This window comes from Mandrillus leucophaeus, unplaced genomic scaffold (genome assembly GCF_000951045.1).
Source record: "Mandrillus leucophaeus isolate KB7577 unplaced genomic scaffold, Mleu.le_1.0 Scaffold235, whole genome shotgun sequence".
Taxonomy (NCBI): Eukaryota; Metazoa; Chordata; class Mammalia; order Primates; family Cercopithecidae; genus Mandrillus; species Mandrillus leucophaeus.
In genome coordinates, this window is record NW_012102421.1 from 2,510,884 (window position 1) to 2,529,517 (window position 18,634).

The following is an 18,634-nucleotide window of genomic DNA, read 5'->3' on the forward strand; positions in this document are numbered from 1 at the left end:
AACCTACAGAATGGGAGAAAATTTTTGCAATCTACTCATCTGACAATGGGCTAATATCCAGAACCTACAAAGAACTCAAACAAATTTACAAGAAAAAATAGCAACTATATTTTCTAATGTATAACTTCCTCACAGTAACTACTTTGAAAAATACTTTTTTTGCCCCATTACTTTATGAACACATTATAATTATGTTACCTTCTTCAGAACTGTGTTAAGAAGCTTCTGAGAAAGGTTTACCACAATAACCTAACCTGGATTGCTGTACTTTTCCTGCCTTCTTCTGTCTCCCCCCATTGAAAAGAGATCCCACTTCTTATTTTTGACAGTGCATGTGCTTTTAGCAACTATCCTGCTTGCTTCCTATTACTAATGCTGTTCTAATACAGATAGACGAAAAGACAGGTACCACTATTTATTAAATCAGTAATTTTAATTTTATAAATAACAAATCAAAGTATTTGATCATGACCATAGCCTAAAATGAAAGTTATATGATTTATGTATCACTTTATTTATTCGGAAATATTTTTATCCCCTGGCAAGACTTAGGTTACTGTTGCTTTGCCTATAAAATAAGAGGCTATATTACATGAATTATATGAAATGGTACATGGTATATATCATGAACAACCAGGGGAATTATAACATTAAATTTATTCCTTCTGACTGCATGTTTGTACCCTTTAACCTACTTCTCTTCATTCTCCCCACCACTCACCTTTCCCAGTCTCTGTTATTAACCTTTTTACTCTCTACTCTCATGTGATCAAATTTTTTAGCTCTCACATATCTTTCACAGGTGAGAACATGTGATATCACCTCAAATTTTTCTTTAATACATGCTTTGGTAATTTCACTTTAGCCCTTAATGTTAATCTAACAATATTTATTTTAAATCATATTTGAAAACTGCAACTTATAACAGCCAACTTAATCCATATTTCTCTTAGCTATCTAGCTGTGCACAGTGGCTCATGCTTGTAATCCCAACACTTTGGGAGTCTAACATAGGAGGATCACTCAAGGTCGGGAGTTCAAGACCAGCTTAGGCAAGAAAGCAAGACCTTGTCTCTACAAAAAGAAATAAAAGTTCTAAACTACTTTATCAGATTTTCTTAAATTAAAAACTGCCAAGAAATAGCACTTCAATTCACTGTGTTATTTTTAATCCTCTCAGAAACAAATTATACTTGATAGAAAAAATAAAAAGATTACTGGTATTAAGCATTTTTTTCTAAATAAGCAACAACATGACGTTAAGTTCTGTCAAAATGTGCTCAACAATCATTATTATATAAGGTTCCACAATGATGGATTCTGCACTGAAAACTACTTGAACTTACAATCAAAGCCTTTAGTATCATAGTAAGAAAAGCTTTATCATAAATCATGTATGGTACAAAATCCTAACTCAATTCTTATCATTATATACCTGATCTTCCCAAACTATCCTTGTTATTATTTAAAACTTTCACTTTTATTCTGTGACCAAAATGCCAAGTATGAAATCTGCTTTCCTGGCTCCTTATATAAAAGGCTGCAAAAATACTATCACTCCAAATTACCTCCAAATATGAAGGGTTACATATAGAGATCTTTTTGGTACTTTAATACCTCACTGCCCACAGAAACAAAATAAAGCGCTACAAAATTAAAATAAGTTATTTAATATCTATACAAATACTCTGACTTCTTTTCCTACCTCATTTGCCTTTTTTACCCATTCTGCATTACACAAACACATTTGTGTATCTCTTCAACTCTTTTTCAGGACAAGGTAGAATTAAATTGAATAATAAATGTGAAATAATGTATAATACAATTCAAATTAAAAATTACATTGCAAACTTTTGACTACATTCAATGTCATGTACATAGGCAAAACTACTATATTTCATGTCACATACTACAACATCATTTTTGTGAGATTGTAACTAAAATAACCTACTATTCTTATTTAAGTAACTTTTAAAAATACTTCTCATTTCAAAGAACATTCTTTTTAAAAGGTAGAAATCTTATTTTCCCCTATTAACTGGTCATTTTCAAAAAGTACTCACTCCGCATACTATAAACGCCTAAAATTTAATCACTTATTTTAAAGACTCCCTTTTTCACCTCTCTGTCTCATCTCTTAATTTCTCCTGTAAGTGCCAACATTACTACAAGCACCTAGATGAAGAGCACATAAAACAAATACTCAACTTTTCGTGCTTCAAAGATTTGTTCATTTATGTAAGAACAATGCAAAATCTTGCATACTTGGATAGGCAGGAAAGTCAAAGTTTTCAAATTAAACTGGTAACTCGGTGGGAGGAATAGGAGAGGATGGTGTCATAAGACATTGGTTAAATTTTTTTAAAAAGCCAACTTTTCCAATGCAGTAATAAATTTAGGATAAAATCTACTTAGAAAATGGTAGGGTCCTTTAATAATCTTATTCTACAAGATAACTCCTGAAAGCCCAGACTAACATATGCTTAAGTTGTTGGAAACAAAATAAAAATTAAAACAGTTTCCACCTATGGGGTACTATGCTTCATGTGGGGATAGGGAAGGTTAGGTGAAATGCAAAAGGTTAATGTTATTTCTTCATTCTGTCTTTCTCAATTCTAGATTGGTAAAGTCATTCAGAAATGAATTTTTTAAAGTTTTAAAGGTATAGCTAAAATGCAAGCTGAGCTTCCAACAAATCCAGCATTTCTTTCAAAATGTTTCACTGCTAATTAGGAAAATTTTTAAAGATATCCATAAACATAAAATATTATAATATGCAAATGAAATCACTGCTCTACTCTTCAAATTGTACACAACAGCTACATGTTAAATTCTTCAGTGAGGTTGACCTGTATTTAAGAATAATGCTATAATTCCTGAAAAAAAGTAGCAGCAACATATATGACAAAAGAGGTGATCACAACACAGTTTACCTCTCATAGTCTACCATTTCAGTCTACCAAAATTTCTGATTGTAAAATGGCAAATAACTCTTTACCTGAGTTAATAGTGTTTGAAGCTGTGTAAGATTCAAGAATTTCATTTTTTCTAAAGTCATCCTCAAAATCTTGGCAATATGGCCGGCCATGGTGGCTCACGCCTGTAATCCCAGCACTTTGGGAGGCCAAGGCGGGAGGATCATGAGGTCAGGAGATCAAGACCATCCTAGCTAACACCGTGAAACCCCGTCTCTACTAAAAATATAAAAAATTAGCCAGGCATGGTGGCGCCTGTAGTCCCAGCTATTTGGGAGGCTGAGGCAGGAGAATGGCTTGAACCCGGGAGGCGGAGCTTGCAGTGAGCTGAGATCTGGCCACTGCACTCCAGGCTGGGCTGAGGGAGACTCCGTCTCAAAAAAAAAAAAAAAAAATTGGCAATAAATATTAATGTACAGCCTATGCTATTCTGTATTTGAGTTAAAAGGATAAGAAAAGTTGAACTTTCCTCATTTAAATAAAGGATACAGAACATATTCCTCTATTTGAGATGTAATAATGAATCACCATGGGAAAACTGACAATATAATAAAGCAACTATCACATAAAACTTTTTCTAAAATGGAGAAATAGGCTTAGGTTCTTTCTTCTTTCATTAATTTGACTATCATTAATCCTTTAAAAATTTAGAGGCCAAAGAGTTATTTTATACACATATATGCACATAAACACATACATATACACATTCCCCCATGACAATTTAAATTTAATTTGCATTCTACAAATCTGTCTTTAATTGTCAATTTCACAGGGATTAGTAGGAAAGAGTAAAGAGAGTCCAGTAACATCAAAAAGTCAAAGCTTTTCTAGAATTTATATGAAAACAAATAGATTTCTACTTTAAAGAGACAAATAACAATATGAATTGCCAGTGATTAAAGAATAAAAAGCTAACCTGAATGTCAAATCTATAACTCATGTAACATCATGTGATTTATCTGGACTTATCAGACAAGTGTCATCCTATGAGATGAGGCACTGGGAAAAACTACAGCACCAAAAAATGTAGGCTGTAGACTATATTAAACCTTAAAGACAACAATGGCAAAGAAAAAGTAGTTAGGTATTATTGTCATTAATAACAATTTATAACTACAGTGTTTGTACAAACATTCATTATCTCATTTGAAGAACATTTATCTTCACAGCAATTCTCTGAAGAAAGCAAAACAAGTATCATTTACATTAAATGAAACTATACACATAAAACACTTATAAATATACAGTAAGTACTCCATAACTGTTAGTTACTGTCTGTTACAAATGAAGGTTCAGAGGTCATGATGGCTTACTAATTAAACACAAAGTTCCAACCTAGGGCAAAAGAAAAAGGGCACACAATGGCATATCTATAAGACAAACCTGAACAAGCACATATCAAGTCAGAGTATCACTGACAAATCCCAGGTGAGGTGCAAAAGTCACATATATCCCTTATTTTAATGGCTGAGAAATCCATTTCAAGACACTAAAATATCATCACACAACTTTGCTTTTTTGTTTTAACCTTCAAAGTAGGAAGGAAAGATAAGAAATTTATGTCTTAGGAGACAATGGTGAATGTTTTCTTCTATTTTATTTAAACAAATGCAGAAACTATTAAAATACATTAAAATCACGTTAAGCCAGTCTTTCTAATCAGCCCTTCTATAGAGGAAACAACTGAGTTTTTCTGCCAGAGGTGTATAACATTCTGGGAACATCCAACACTTTATAAGAGCTGGGTATGTTTTGTTGAAAAGCAATAAAACTGTGTTGAAATAAAAACACTGGCAATTGGAGGCACTTTCTTAACACCCAAATACAGAATATAAATCAAGAATCTTAAATACAGATCAAATCTAAATATAGATCAAGAATCCTCGTGTCAAACCTCACTGCTGAGCCAGTTTCAGTTTGTCATGGACAAAACTTGAACAAGGAAATCAAATGCAAGGTTGAAGAAGGACTTTATTGATTTCAATCCAGTAATTCAATTTTACTCAAAGCTCTAATATTCCTGCCTATATTTAAAATAGTATATTTTTTATCACTGAAAACTTAAGATTATGTCCTTTTACATCACACCTTAGAAACTGAAAGAAACAGCCCTAGTTAAACATCAAACTCTTAGAATAAAAACAGGGTAGAATTTGCAACTCTATTGAATACACTATAAAAATTCAGGTTTGCAGCAAGATTTTAGTTAGAATGTTTATGCTGTGCGTTTAGTTTCTTTTGAAGATTTCCTTTTTTAAGTTACTATTAACTAAAAGACATACTGTAATAAAGCATTATTTTGAAAGCATGATAGTAACAGAGCACTCGATACAGAATTCATTGTCTGAAGACAAGCTATGGAGACTCAGACTACCAACTTATGTAGCAGAAAAAAATAAAACTAGTTTGATTAGCCCATTTCCTATACTGTTTTGCTTCAAAGCATACAGGGACTACATACCAGAAGTTTGTTATCAATGAACCAATAGCATCTCTAAATTACATTCATTAAGCCCAACTCAAACGTAGTTTATAATTAGAAATAAATTTGCCAAGAGTTAGTCTGCACTTGCATAGCCACTTAACCTCAAATCCTTAACCATACCAAGCAAAAGTCTAAGGTGTTTTCCAACACAACTCTCCTTTCCCAACTGACATCATCTGATCAGTCTCTAAAGTCATTTCTGAGTGCTTACCTGTACAAATCACTTATTTCTAGCTATACCACAAATTTAAAAATAAATAATGGAAAAACATAAGGTAATACTAATGGATTATTCCTAACTTATACTGGAATTTAGGAAAGTGGACATTACTTTCCCTCTAAATCCAGTTTTAAGTTGCTATATAAGTAGCAAATCAATTCACCATTTTCAAATCACTACCTTTCCACAGGAGAATCCAACAGTTACAATTTAAAAGACTTCTCCTTGACACTTTCGAGTACTCACAGGTTCAGTACAACCTAACTACCTTTAGCAAGAATTATATCATGCCATGTTGAACATCTGAGGACTATAATAATAATATTCACCTTAGGGTAAACTATATGCATTTTCTATACATGCAACATATTCAATATAACTACTATTAGCACTACCATCCCTGATTCTCTTCCCCACTACTTAGCTTGGAATAAAGGTATTCTGGAAGGAATACAGGAAAGAAGCCTCTGAACAGAACTATTAATCCAGCCACGCCCAGCAAGAATGTGACCAATTAGCTCAAGAGCCATACTAACAGGAAAAGCAAAAACCTCTTCTGGAGCCACATGGTTCATCAGCCAGTCTGAAAGAGTCTTCCTCTAAGACTCAGCTGTATCTAAAGGGATACAAAAGGTCTGGTTTCTTAAAGTCAGAATAAAACTGATAACATTTCAAAGAATTAACTAACATACACTTGAAACTTCTATGAGGAAGGAGGAAGGTGGGACTATCACGGGTAAGTCTTGCCTAACTTTCAGTTAACAACTTGCTAAGGCCTGTGCTCAATACCATACTAGAGATTATGAAGAAATCAAGAAGCATAATAAAACCATTATTCTTTCCCTGAATTTATAATATTAGTTTTAATTACCAAGTATAATTCAAATGATCCAAGTTCACTACTTTCCCCTCAGTCAACTCAGGGACACCCAATCAAAGATCCACCCAGTTTCTACCACTAGCCAAGATGGAGTAAAAGAGACTGGGTTTACCCTCTTAACTGAAACAACAAAACAAAAATAAAATACATAACAACAATTTTCAGACTTTGGACATTAAACAGGAAATCAGCATAGTATGAGGATTCCTGAGAAAAAGGAAATGAAGTGAGTCCTATGACTGCCTGAGAGAGTTTCCAGGCTACAGCACAGGGAGGGAGAACTCAGTCTAATTCAGGGATCCAACATTCTTCTTGAATTAAGCAGCGAGAATCAAGGTTTTAGGAAAGACAAAGCGGCTGAAGTTTGCTGGACAGTGTACTGAAGAGGACAGAGCCAAAAACAGAATTTTCAGCAGAGTACCTCTCAGTGCATATGTGTTAAGAAACTGAGGCCAAAAAAGAGCCATTCAAAATGGACAGGAGGAACAATTTTGGGGATTCACTCAACCAGCATTCCCTTCAGCCAAAGTGGCAAAACCTTGTAATACACAGGGCACTGGGTGGAATACTCTGAAGGGCACTAAAAGGGACTGCCAGTAATGGAGCAAAATTAGTCCTAGACTAAAGGCTTTGTGGTGCCGTCAAACAAACATAAAAGCAAGCCTCAAAAAGACAAAACTGTTTCTAGATAACTTAAGTATGTCCCAAAACAAAGTGTGCAAGTATTTATAGGAATATGAAAAATATCCAGTACCTAGCAAGGTAAAATTAATAATGTCTGCCATCCAGTTAAAAATTAACAGACACGTAAAGAAAATATGGCCCATAATGTAGAGAAAAGCAAATCAATAGAAAGCAACCCAGAAATGACCCAGATGATAGAATTAGTAGACAATGACATCAGAAAGAATTATTATAACAATATTCCACTTGTTCCAAAAAAAAAGGAAAAGCATGTGATATGCTTTGGCTGTGTCCCCACCCAAATCTCATCTTGAATTCACACGTGTTGTAGGAGGGACCTGGTAGGAGGTAACTGAATCATGGGGGCAAGTCTTTCCCATTCTGTTCTCATGACAGTGAGTAAGTCTCGTGAGATCTGATGGTTTTAAAAAGAGGCGTTCCCCAAACAAGCGTTCTCATTTTTTGCCTGCCACCATCCACCCCTCCTTGCCTTCCACGATGATTGTGAGGTTGCCCCAGCCATGTAGAACTATTAAACCTCTCTCTTTTAGTTTATTGCTGTCTTGGGCATGTCTTTATCAGCAGCGTGAAAAACGGACTAATACAGTGAATTGGTATCATAGAGTGGGGCATTGCCGAAAACATACCCCCAAATGTGGAAGTTACTTTGGAACTGGGTAACAGGCAGAGGTTAGAACAGTTTTGAGGGCTCAGAAGAAGACGGGAAAATGTGGGAAAGTTTGGGAACTTCCTAGAGACTTGTTGAATTGCTGATAGTGATATGAACAATAAGGTCCAGTCTAAGGTGGTCTCAGATAGAGACAAGGAACTTGTTGGGAACTGGAGCAAAGGTGACTCTTGTTATGTTTTAGAAAGGAGACTGGTGGCCTTTTGTACCTGCCCTAGGGATTTGTGGAACTTTGAACTTGAGAGAGATGATTTAGGATTTCTAGTGAAAGAAATTTCTAAGCAGCAAAGCATTCAAGAGATGGCTTGGGTGCCATTAAAGGCATTCAGTTTTAAAAGGGAAACAGAGCATCAAAGTTAGGAAAATTTGCAGACTGACAGTATGACAGAAAAGAAAATTCCATTTTCTCAGGAGAAATCCAAGCCCACTGAAGAAATTGCATAAGTAACAAGGAGCTGAATGTTAATCCCCAAAACAATGGGGAAAATGTCTCCAAGGCATGTCAGAGGTCTTCACAGCAGCAACCCCCATCACAGGCCCAGAGGTTTAGAAGGAAAAAATGGTTTCGTGGGCTGGGTCCAGGGTCCCCGTGTTATGTGCAACCTAGAGACTTGGCACCCTTTGTCCCAGCCGCTCCTGCCATGGCTGAAAAGGGCCAACGTAGGGCTCGGGCCATGACTTCAGAAGGTGCAATCCCCAAGCCTCGGCAGCTTCCACATGGTGTTGAGCCTACGAGTGCACAGAAGTCAAGAACTGAGGTTTGAGAACCTCTGCCTAGAGTTCAGATGTATGGAAACACCTGGATACCCAGGCAGAAGTTTGTTGTGGGGCAAGGCCCTCATGGAGAACCTCTGCTAGGGCAGTGTGGAAGGGAAATGTGGGGTTGCAGTCCCCATACAGAGTCCCTACTGGGGCACAACCTAGTTGGGCTGTGAGAAGAGGACCACTATCCTCTAGACCTCAGAATGGTAGATCTACTGACAGCTTGCACAGTGCACCTGGAAAAGCCACAGACACTCAATGCCACGCTGTGAAAGTAGCCAAGAGTGGGAGGCTATATCATGCAAAGCCACAGGGGTGGAGCTGCCCAAGGCCGTGGGAGTCCAACTCTTGCATCAGCATGACCTGGATGTGAGACATGGAGTCAAAGGATATCATTTTGAAGCTTTAAGATTTGACTGCCCCGCTGGATTTCGGACTTGCATGGGGCCTGTAACCCCATTGTTTTGGCCAATTTCTCCCACTTGGAATGGGTGTATTTACCCAATGTATCTAGGAAATAACTAATTTGCTTTTGATTTTACAGGTGCATAGGCAGAAGGGACTTGCCTTGTCTCAGATGAGACTTTGGACTGTGGGCTTTGGAGTTAATGTTGAAATGAGTTAAGACTTCGGGGGACTGTTGGGAAGGCATGATTGGTGTTGAAATGTGAGAACATGAGATTTGGGAGGGGCCAGGGGTGGAATGATATGGTTTGGCTGTGTTCCCACACAAATCCCATCTTGAATTCCCCTGTGCTGTGGGAGGGACCTGGTGGGAGGTAATTGAATCATGGGGGCAAGTCTTTCCCATGCTGTTCCCATGATAGCAAATAAGTCTCACAATATCTGACAGTTTTAAAAAGAGGCGTTCTTGCTGGGCGAGGTGGCTCACACCTGTAATCCCAGCACTGTGGGAGGCCAATGCGGGTGGATCACAAGGTCAGGAGATCGAGACCAGCCTGGCTAACATGGTGAAACCCTATCTCTACCAAAAATACAAAAAAGTAGCCGGGCATGGTGGTGGGCGACTGTAGTCACAGCTACTCGAGAGGCTGAAGCAGGAAAATGGTGTGAACCCAGGAGGCAGAGCTTGAAGTGAGCCGAGATCACGCCACTGCACTCCAGCCTGGGCGACAGAGCGAGACTCCCTCTAAAAAAAAAAAAAAAAAAAAAAAAAAGCCGTTCCCCTGCACAAGCTTTCTCATTTTTTGCCTGCCACAAAGATGTGACTTGCTCCTCCTTGCCTTCCACCATGACTGTGACGCTTCCCCAGCCATGTGAACTGTAAGTCCAATTATGTCTCTTTCTTTTGTAAGTTATTCAGTCTTGGGCGTGAAAACGAGCTAATACAGGATGTTAAGGAAAGAAATGAAAGATAATTTTTTAAAGACCTATATTGAACTTTTAGAAGGGTGGAGGGAAGGGTGGGGGGCCATGCCTGAGATAAAAAATAAACTGGGTAATATTAAAAGTGGATTACATACTGCAGAAGGATTGGTGAATTAAAGACCTAGTAGTAAAAACTATCTAAAACAACACACACAAAAAAGACTGAGAAAGATGAATAGAACATCACTGAACTGTGGAACAATTTCATGTGGCCCAATATAAGTGTATTTCGAAGCCCTGAAAGAGAGGAGAGGCAGCACAGAAAAATTAATATGTGAAGAAACAATGGCCAAAAATGTTTAAATAAATGTTTAAAATGCTTAAAATATTTAAAAATGTTTAAATAAAAACTATAAACTCACAGATCCAAGAAGCTCAACAAACCCCAGGAACAAGAAACATAATACAAGGGCCATTATATCAAATAATTAAAAACCTAGTGAAAATCTTAAAAGTAGGCAAAGCGGAAAAATAAAAGACATGCTACATATAGTGGAACAAAGAATGATGACAACCTTCTCATCAGAAACAATGCAAGCCAGAAGACAATGAAGCAACATCTTTAAAGTACTGAAACAACAAAAATGTCAGCTTAGAATTCTATACCCAACAAAAATATCCTTCAAACACTATAGCAAATAAAAACTTTTTCAGACACACAAAGTGAAAAGAATTCATCACCAGTACATTTTCAAGTGTAAGTAATGTTAAAAGAAATTCTTCAGGGTGAAAATAAATGGTACCACATGAAATCTGCATACACACACACACACACACACACACACACACACACACAATGAAGAACACTGGGAATGGTAAATATGTGAGTAAATTTTTAAAAAATTTTTAAGCATTTTATATCTTTTTAAAAGATAACTAAGTTAAAGCAAAATAATAATGTATTGTAGGACTCATATATAGAAGTAAAATGTGTAACGACAATAGCAAGAACCCAGAAAAAAGTGGTAATATATTAAGGTTCTTATACTACACATGAAATTCTATCATGAATACCATAAACCCTTAACCACTAAAAAAAAAAACAAACAAACAGCAAAGAGCACTGCTAGTAAGTCATCAAATTAAAAAATGGAATTTAAAAATACTCCTTTAATCCTAAAAACAGAAAAAAAGGAATCACAAAACAGTTAAGACAAACAGAAAACAAATAGCAACTCAAATTTAAACCCAACCACATCAATAATCACATTAAGTGTTCTAAATATTTCATTTACAAAAGAGATTGTGAAACTGGATGCAAGATTAGATGCTGTCTACCAAAAATCCACTTTAAATATAAATACACAAGTAGGTTAATACTAACAGGATGGGAAAAGATATACCACCTGACACTACTCAAAAAAAAACTGAAGTGTCTGTATTAGCACTAGACAAAGTAAGTGTCATAGTCCACTGTGTGGTACTAAAACAAAATACCTGAGACTTGGTAATTTATAGAAAACAGAAATGTATTTCTTCACAGTTCTGGAAACTGAGAAGTCCAAAATCAAGGTACCAGCATCTGGAGAGGGACTTCTTGCGGCATCTTCATATGGTTGGGGGTAGAAATGGCAAAAGGGGGACAAATGCTGTCTTCTTACGTAGAAAAAAGAAAATCCACTCCCACGAGTTTTTTTATAACAGTATTAATACAGTTATGAGGAGAGAGCCCTCATCACCTAAACACTCTCCATTCCCCGCCCCAATACTGTTGCATCGGGGATTAAGTTTCCAACACGTAAATTTTGGGGGAGACATTAACACCACAGCAGTAGGTTTCAGAGCAAAGAATATTACCAAGGATAAACACAGTATCTTCTATTAAAAAAAGGGTTGGTCGATCAAGAAGATGTGACAGCCTAAATGTTCATATACTTAATCACAGCACTTCAAAATACATGAAGCAAAAAGTGACAGAATTACAAGAAAAACAGACAAATCCACAATTATATCAAAGATTTCAAAACCCCTCTTCATAACTGATGAAGAGGCAGGAAAAAATCAAGAATACAAAACAACGTAACAATACTACCAACCACTTGACATTTACAGCACACTTCAGTTAATAACAACAGAATACATATTTTTCACATTCACCTGGAACATTTACCAAGATAGTTTATTTTTTTCTTAATTTTTAACTGACAAAAATATATATATTTATCTGTACAACATGTTTTAAAACATGTATATATCATGGATGGCTAAATCAAGCTAATTCACCCAACATGCATTACCTCACATACTTTTTTTTGGTATGGTGAAAACACTTAAAATCTACTCTATTAGCAATTTTCAAGAATACACTGTTACAGGAGAATGAGGGAAAGCTTCTGGAACCATGTCTTTAGGTAAGTGAGGCAATAGAATCAGGTGTACAAATTACCCAACAGGAGCATTGACGGTTAATCTATTGTTAACAGGCAGAAAGGCAGAATACAAAAGTACAGGTACTGGGAGGTGGGTAATTCTTAAAAATAACTAGGCTATAGTGAACCATGATTATGAAGTTCATCTATAAGTACATCCTTCAAAAGTGGTCTTTCTGGAGAGCAGTGTTTGAACATTCATTATTATTTCAATTTCACTAAGTGTCATAAAGCTATTAGAAGGCTTTCCAGAGTGGTGGACAGACATCCCGGAATTATCTTAATTGAGATCAACTGTTTCAGGTGACCACTCCATGGCACTAGATATCTTATTCAAGACTAATAAGTGAGGCACCAATTACCAATTCTAGAATAACTGTATTCCTATTAACCCAAAGTCCTCAAAACAGTAGCTACTGTGAGGTTTTCCAAATGATTTCAGAAGTAAGGAAATCTACCATTCTCTGGAACATGTTACAGGTATCACTGCATGGTTTCAGGAACTTGTAAAAACTACCAAATTCCAAAAAGCAGTCTCAACCTTGGCCCTGGAATTAGTTGTTTAGTCTAGTAGAGTTTTAAGAACATAATGACTAACATAATTATCACCTATGGATGAGTACATAATCCATTCTCAATTATTTTCCCCATGTAAAAGATTATTCCTAATGTGCTCATAAATTCATATAGGGATATAAGAATACAGTCAACAAATTACTTACAATGCTAAAACCCTATAGAAAATAAAGTTACCAAGCACATAGTTCTATCATTTATGTGAGAAAACGTTTCGCTGCACTGTTCGACCAGTCAATATTAGCAACAAGTGCTCTCTTGAAATTCGGGAAGAACTACTTTTCACCAGCCACAAATTCTGACATTTTATGGTAATGAGTCACAGTTAAATAGTTTTCATTTGGATTCCCTGTCCTTTTCCATTTCTCACTAGAAAATTAAGTCTACATTTTAATACAATGAAGTATTAACTTCATTAGAAGTTGAAAAACTTCTTTTTCACAAGTAATGCACTTATCTCCTAAATTTAACTCACAATCTGCATGTTATGTTATTAAAACAAAAAAAGTCCACTAAATATGAAACATCTACTATATCTGTGATCCTTGCCATTAAAGGAATCACATACTCCTTTGCAAATCTGATGAAAGTTATGTATATAATTTCAGGGAATTCACCTTGAAGCCTATTTATGGGTCCCTGAGGTTTAAAGAATCTCTGATTAATGGAAAATAGCATCCAAAATTGATCCAAGAACATATGAAAACTTAGTATGTGATTAAAAGAAGGAATGTTAACATACAGTTGGAAAAAATGAATTATTTACTGAGAAAATCATGATAAATCTCTGTAAACATATAAATGGTTTAAAGAGCCAAATGTAATAAACTATAAAATACTATAATAAAATACAGAAAATGTACACAATCTTGGCTCAGGGTAAGTCTTCCTAAGCAACATATGAAAACGACTTACCTAAATTGATAGATTTAACTGTGTATATTTTAAAACTTCTATATGAGCAAAACACACCATAAAGTCAAAAAACAAATGGCAAACTTGGACAAAAACAAATGCAAGAGGCCGAGTGCAGTGGCTCACACCTGTAATCCCAGCACTTTGGAAGGCAGAGGGGGGCAGATCACTTGAGGTCAGGAGTTCAAGACCAGCCTGGCCAACATGGTGAAACCCTGTCTCTACTAAAAATACAAAAATTAGCTGGGCGTGGTAGCACGTAACTGTAATCCCAGCTACCTGGGAGGCTGAGACAGGAGTGAGCTGAAATCGCACCACTGCACTCCAGACTGGGTGACAGAGCAAGGCTCATCTCAAAAAAGAAAAAAAAAGCAGAACTTATGACAGATAAAGGATTACTAATTCTAACATTTAAAAAAATAAGTAAACCACCCAATAGAAAAATAGACAAATGAAAATTAACAAATAAATGGGCAATAAACATATGTAAAGATGTTCAACCTAACTAGAAATCAGAAGGTAAATTAATTCAGTATATCATTTCACAGCCTCACACTGGCAAAAATTAGAAGCTGATTATCTTCTAGTGCAATGAACATGTGCTGGCAGTGTAGATTACTATATCTTCTGAAAAACAAAAAAAAAATGTTGAAAAGTAGATTTTTAAATCTATTAAATTATGAAATATGTATATCCTTTGTCCCAGCAATCTCACATACAGAATTCATCCTAGCACAAAATGACATCAACATGAGTTAAACAGATATATAAGGATGTTTCCTGTAATTGTTTATAATACTAAGAAAAAAAAGTCAAAAAATTATATATGTGTATATGTATGTGTGTGTGTATATATACACACACACATACACACACACACACACGACAGATGGGGACAAACTGAATGTCCGTTACTAGAATAATGGCTTAATAATTTATGATACATGCATACTTTGGAGAATTATACAGCTATTACTAATAGAATGAGTAAGTCACATCTACATGTACTGACCTGGAAAGATGTCTATGACATTCAAGGCAAAAAGAGCAAGCTTCATTGTAATATGTGCACCACAATGCCACATTTGTTTTTTAAAAAATAAAAATAAAAAAACTATATTACTGAATTTTTTTTCAGGAATTCCTAATTAGTGAATTTCCCAAGTAGTCAATGAGTATACCTCAGTTTTGAATACATCTATTGCTCTATTAGAGGTCTCACCATCAAAATACTATACTCTCAAATCAAGGAATATTAAAGCCACTATCAGACAATACTATGCTTTGGAATCTTCTACAATGAAAATGATAATAACTACTTTTAAGGACAAAATGTTTAATAGGGTTTTTTTTAATGCCAAAATAAAAATGCTTTTTTAACATTGTGATTTTGCACGTATGGAAAACAGCTAGATTTCTTTTTCCTATAGTAAAAATAAGCTATCTATTTCAGTTGTTTCATTGGGTAACATAATTATGTTCATTACATGAATATAAACAAGGGGCAGACGTTACACTAAACCAATTCCTTTGTGTCAGAAATTCAATTTTCTCTGAATGATATTCATTCTTAGCAATAAATGCAATTAAACATTGATATTACAATTTTAAAACTCTATTCAAATAGCTAAATCTTGGCGTAATGTCAATATAAAGTCTTAAGCAACCGGACATAATTAAAGGAGCAATTGATTGGGAATCAGACATAACTGGGTTGCAATCCTGGCTCTGCCACTTAAATGTGATGTGGTCTTGGGCAAGTTATATAACCTCTAAGCCTGTTTCTGCACCTGCAAAAATGGCTTTCTGTTGTTTTTTGGTTTTATTTGAGACTGAGGCTCGCTCTTTGCCCAGGCTGGAGCGCAGTGGTGCGACCTAGGCTCACTGCAATCTCTGCCTCCCAGGTCCAAGAGGTTCTCATACCTTAGCCTCCTGAGTAGCTGGGATTACAGGTGCCCGCCACCACGCCCAACTAATTTTTGTATTTTTAGTAGAGATAGGGTTTCACCATGTTGGCGAGGCTGGTCTCGAACTCCTGACCTCAAATGATCCGCCGGCCTCCGCCTCCCAAAGTGCTGGAATTACAGGCGTCAGCCACTGCGTCTGGCCAAAAATGGCTTTAAATGGTGTTCTTACTTTAAACACGAGTATCTAAGATGAAAAGTGCCTAGTACAGAATCTGGTTGTCAAAATATGGTTTCCTCTGCTAGGCATGGTAATACCCACCTGTAGTCCCAGGTAGACTTACCTGTAGTCCCAGGAGGATTTTGATGCATATTTACTATTTTTTATGAAATTTTCTTTCTTGTATCACAAGAAAGCACTTTATATTTTAACTGTGGCATTATACATCTTCAGAGAATTTTCTTTTAAAAATTATTCAGATTGTGTCTATGGAAGCAATTTTCAAGTATATGGGGAAAAAAATGTTAGCCAAGGAGGAAAACCAAAAACTTAAGTCATTCTAACCCACTGTAATGTGTCTAAGAAATCAACTCCAGAGAATTCCAAAGAGGAGTCTTTTCTTTTTTCTGTAGAGCTGGATCATTAATGACGCCAGAATAATGACCAATAATGATCAATGACCAGAATAATGATCAATAATGACCCTGAATGTCGCTAAATGGATACAAAAGAAAAGAAAAACCGTACTGGATAACCTTCAATATTTAAAGTGGACATTTTTTTCCATCATACAAGATACATATTAATAAAAGAACTGGTAAATAAACTGCGTATCTCTTCGAATTTTACTCTAGAGTTGAGGACTGGGAGTATCTTTAGTTTTTCTCCAACTTTAGTTGCACTTCATTCAGATTTACTTGATGGGTTTTCTTTCAAGGCTCTTTAAAATGTCAAGGCTTTTGCAAAGCCTTGTACCAAAATAGCTGCTGTACGTATATCACAATTATTTTCTGGTACATTTTTCCTAAAAATTAATCATCCATTCACAGTAACATCTATTTCTTAGTCTAAATTATACTGCTGGGGTTTTTTTGTTTTGTTTTCTTTTGTTTTGCTGGCTTCTCAAAGGTATTCAAAATGATTTTGAGGTGAAAGTATGCAAAAAACACTTCCCATTACTTTTCCATATTCAAATTACATCCTCTTGAGTTGATTTTTAAGTGCCATGCACATTTTTAAATCAAAATTTATCACTGTCAATTCTTTTAACTCTCGCTCTCCATGCTGAGCTCTTCCAAATGCCAAAGTTCCCTATTAATCCGAAAGTACCTATTCTCTGTGCTTTTTTTCTGGCCTTTCACAACTTCGCACCAACTTTTTGTACTTCAGAACCCTTCACCCATGAAAGCACCTGTTAACCCTTTAAGGTATTTAACCACATGGTTAACTTTCCGCATAATCCTACTTTTCCTTTAACAAACTTCACTACATAATTCCCCTTCAGCGTTCCCTCCTCTTCGAAATTCACATCAACACTGCCGCGAAGCAACATACATAGGCATCCCTATTCTCAAGCCCCAATTCATCAGTTTAGCGCCACTAAAGACTTTAAATCTCCGGACCCTCATTTCCGTACTCCGATGAAGCTTTTCACTCGCGTTCCTGCACTACCCGGCCAGCCCCCCTCAACTGGCAATTATAAGGTCCCTTGCTGCCCCTAGCACAAGAGTGCAACTCGCTACAGTGTATTTATTTTACTCTCCATCGTCCCAGCATCTCCTTCCATTTCTGCGCACCTATCCCTTCATGAACCCCCAGAAGAATTCGTATCCAGATGCCCATAGCTCAAATTAGAATACCCCTCGTCTGACATTGCCAGGGCTTTCTGTACGACTTCCAAGAGAACACGCGATGCTGAGCGCTTCTGTCTCCACCAGCAACACCCGCTCCCCATTGAGTTCGGTCTTCTCTCTCACTCTCTCTCCGTGGAATGCCTACTTCGGGGCATCCCTTTGGCTCGGGAAGCCCAACCTTGCAACCTCTGCCCCGTGACCTCGCGAGCCCAGCACGCCACTCAAGCTTAATTCAACCCATTCTTGGAGCTCGTGCCCTCGCTGCCCCTAGTTCCCGGTTCTCTTTAAAACCTCTTTCAGCCCCCGAGCCAGACCCCAGGTTAGACAAACGCCCACTTGCTCCGGCGGCAGTGCCTCCTCGGCCCCTTCCACAGCACTCAGCCCGGGGCAGTTCAGTTTCTCACCTAGCTTCGAGCGGGACTCCTCCAGTTTCTGGATCTGGTTTTCCAAGAAGAGCATCGCCACCGCGAAGGCCACCACCGCCAGCAGCTGCAACTTGGGCGGCATCATAATCCTGAGGAGCCCCATGAAACCCGCTGCTTGGGATCAAGACATACCGCGGGGGGCGGGGAGCGGGGCCCCGGAGGCGAGAGAGACGCCGGGAGGAGCCCGCCGAGCCGGGAGCGAGGCAAAGAGAGCGCGACAGCGAGAGAACCACCGCAGCGACCCCCCTTCTCGCCTCTCTAGTCCCCCTCCCCCAGGCGCTAGCACCAACGCCGCCGGTGTCCGCTTCTCCTCAGCCGACTCAACGGCCGCCCCCTCCAAAAGCCCGCGCAGCAAACAGCGCGAAGCGGCTGCCGGGCTCTCGCCTCCTTCTACTGCCTCAGTCCCCGACCCCCGCGCCCGCCTGCCTGCCCGCCTTCCTCTCTTCCTTCCTTCCCTCCCTCCTTTGCTCGCGGCCGCTCGCCCCTCCACTAGCGCTGCGGCTGCGCC

The 18,634-nt window shown here is 37.5% G+C and overlaps 1 protein-coding gene across 1 annotated transcript in view; it reads right to left on the minus strand.

The window, feature by feature from the left end:
* Positions 1-18,614, minus strand: part of HS2ST1 (heparan sulfate 2-O-sulfotransferase 1) — a 200,339-nt gene extending 181,725 nt beyond the window's left edge. Inside the window, exon 1 of the mRNA XM_011982091.1 lies at positions 18,106-18,614. Within this exon, the coding sequence (XP_011837481.1) occupies positions 18,106-18,229 (124 nt within the window). The 5' untranslated portion in view covers positions 18,230-18,614. The remainder of the gene's footprint in view (positions 1-18,105) is intronic.
* Between the last annotated feature and the right edge of the window lie 20 nt (positions 18,615-18,634).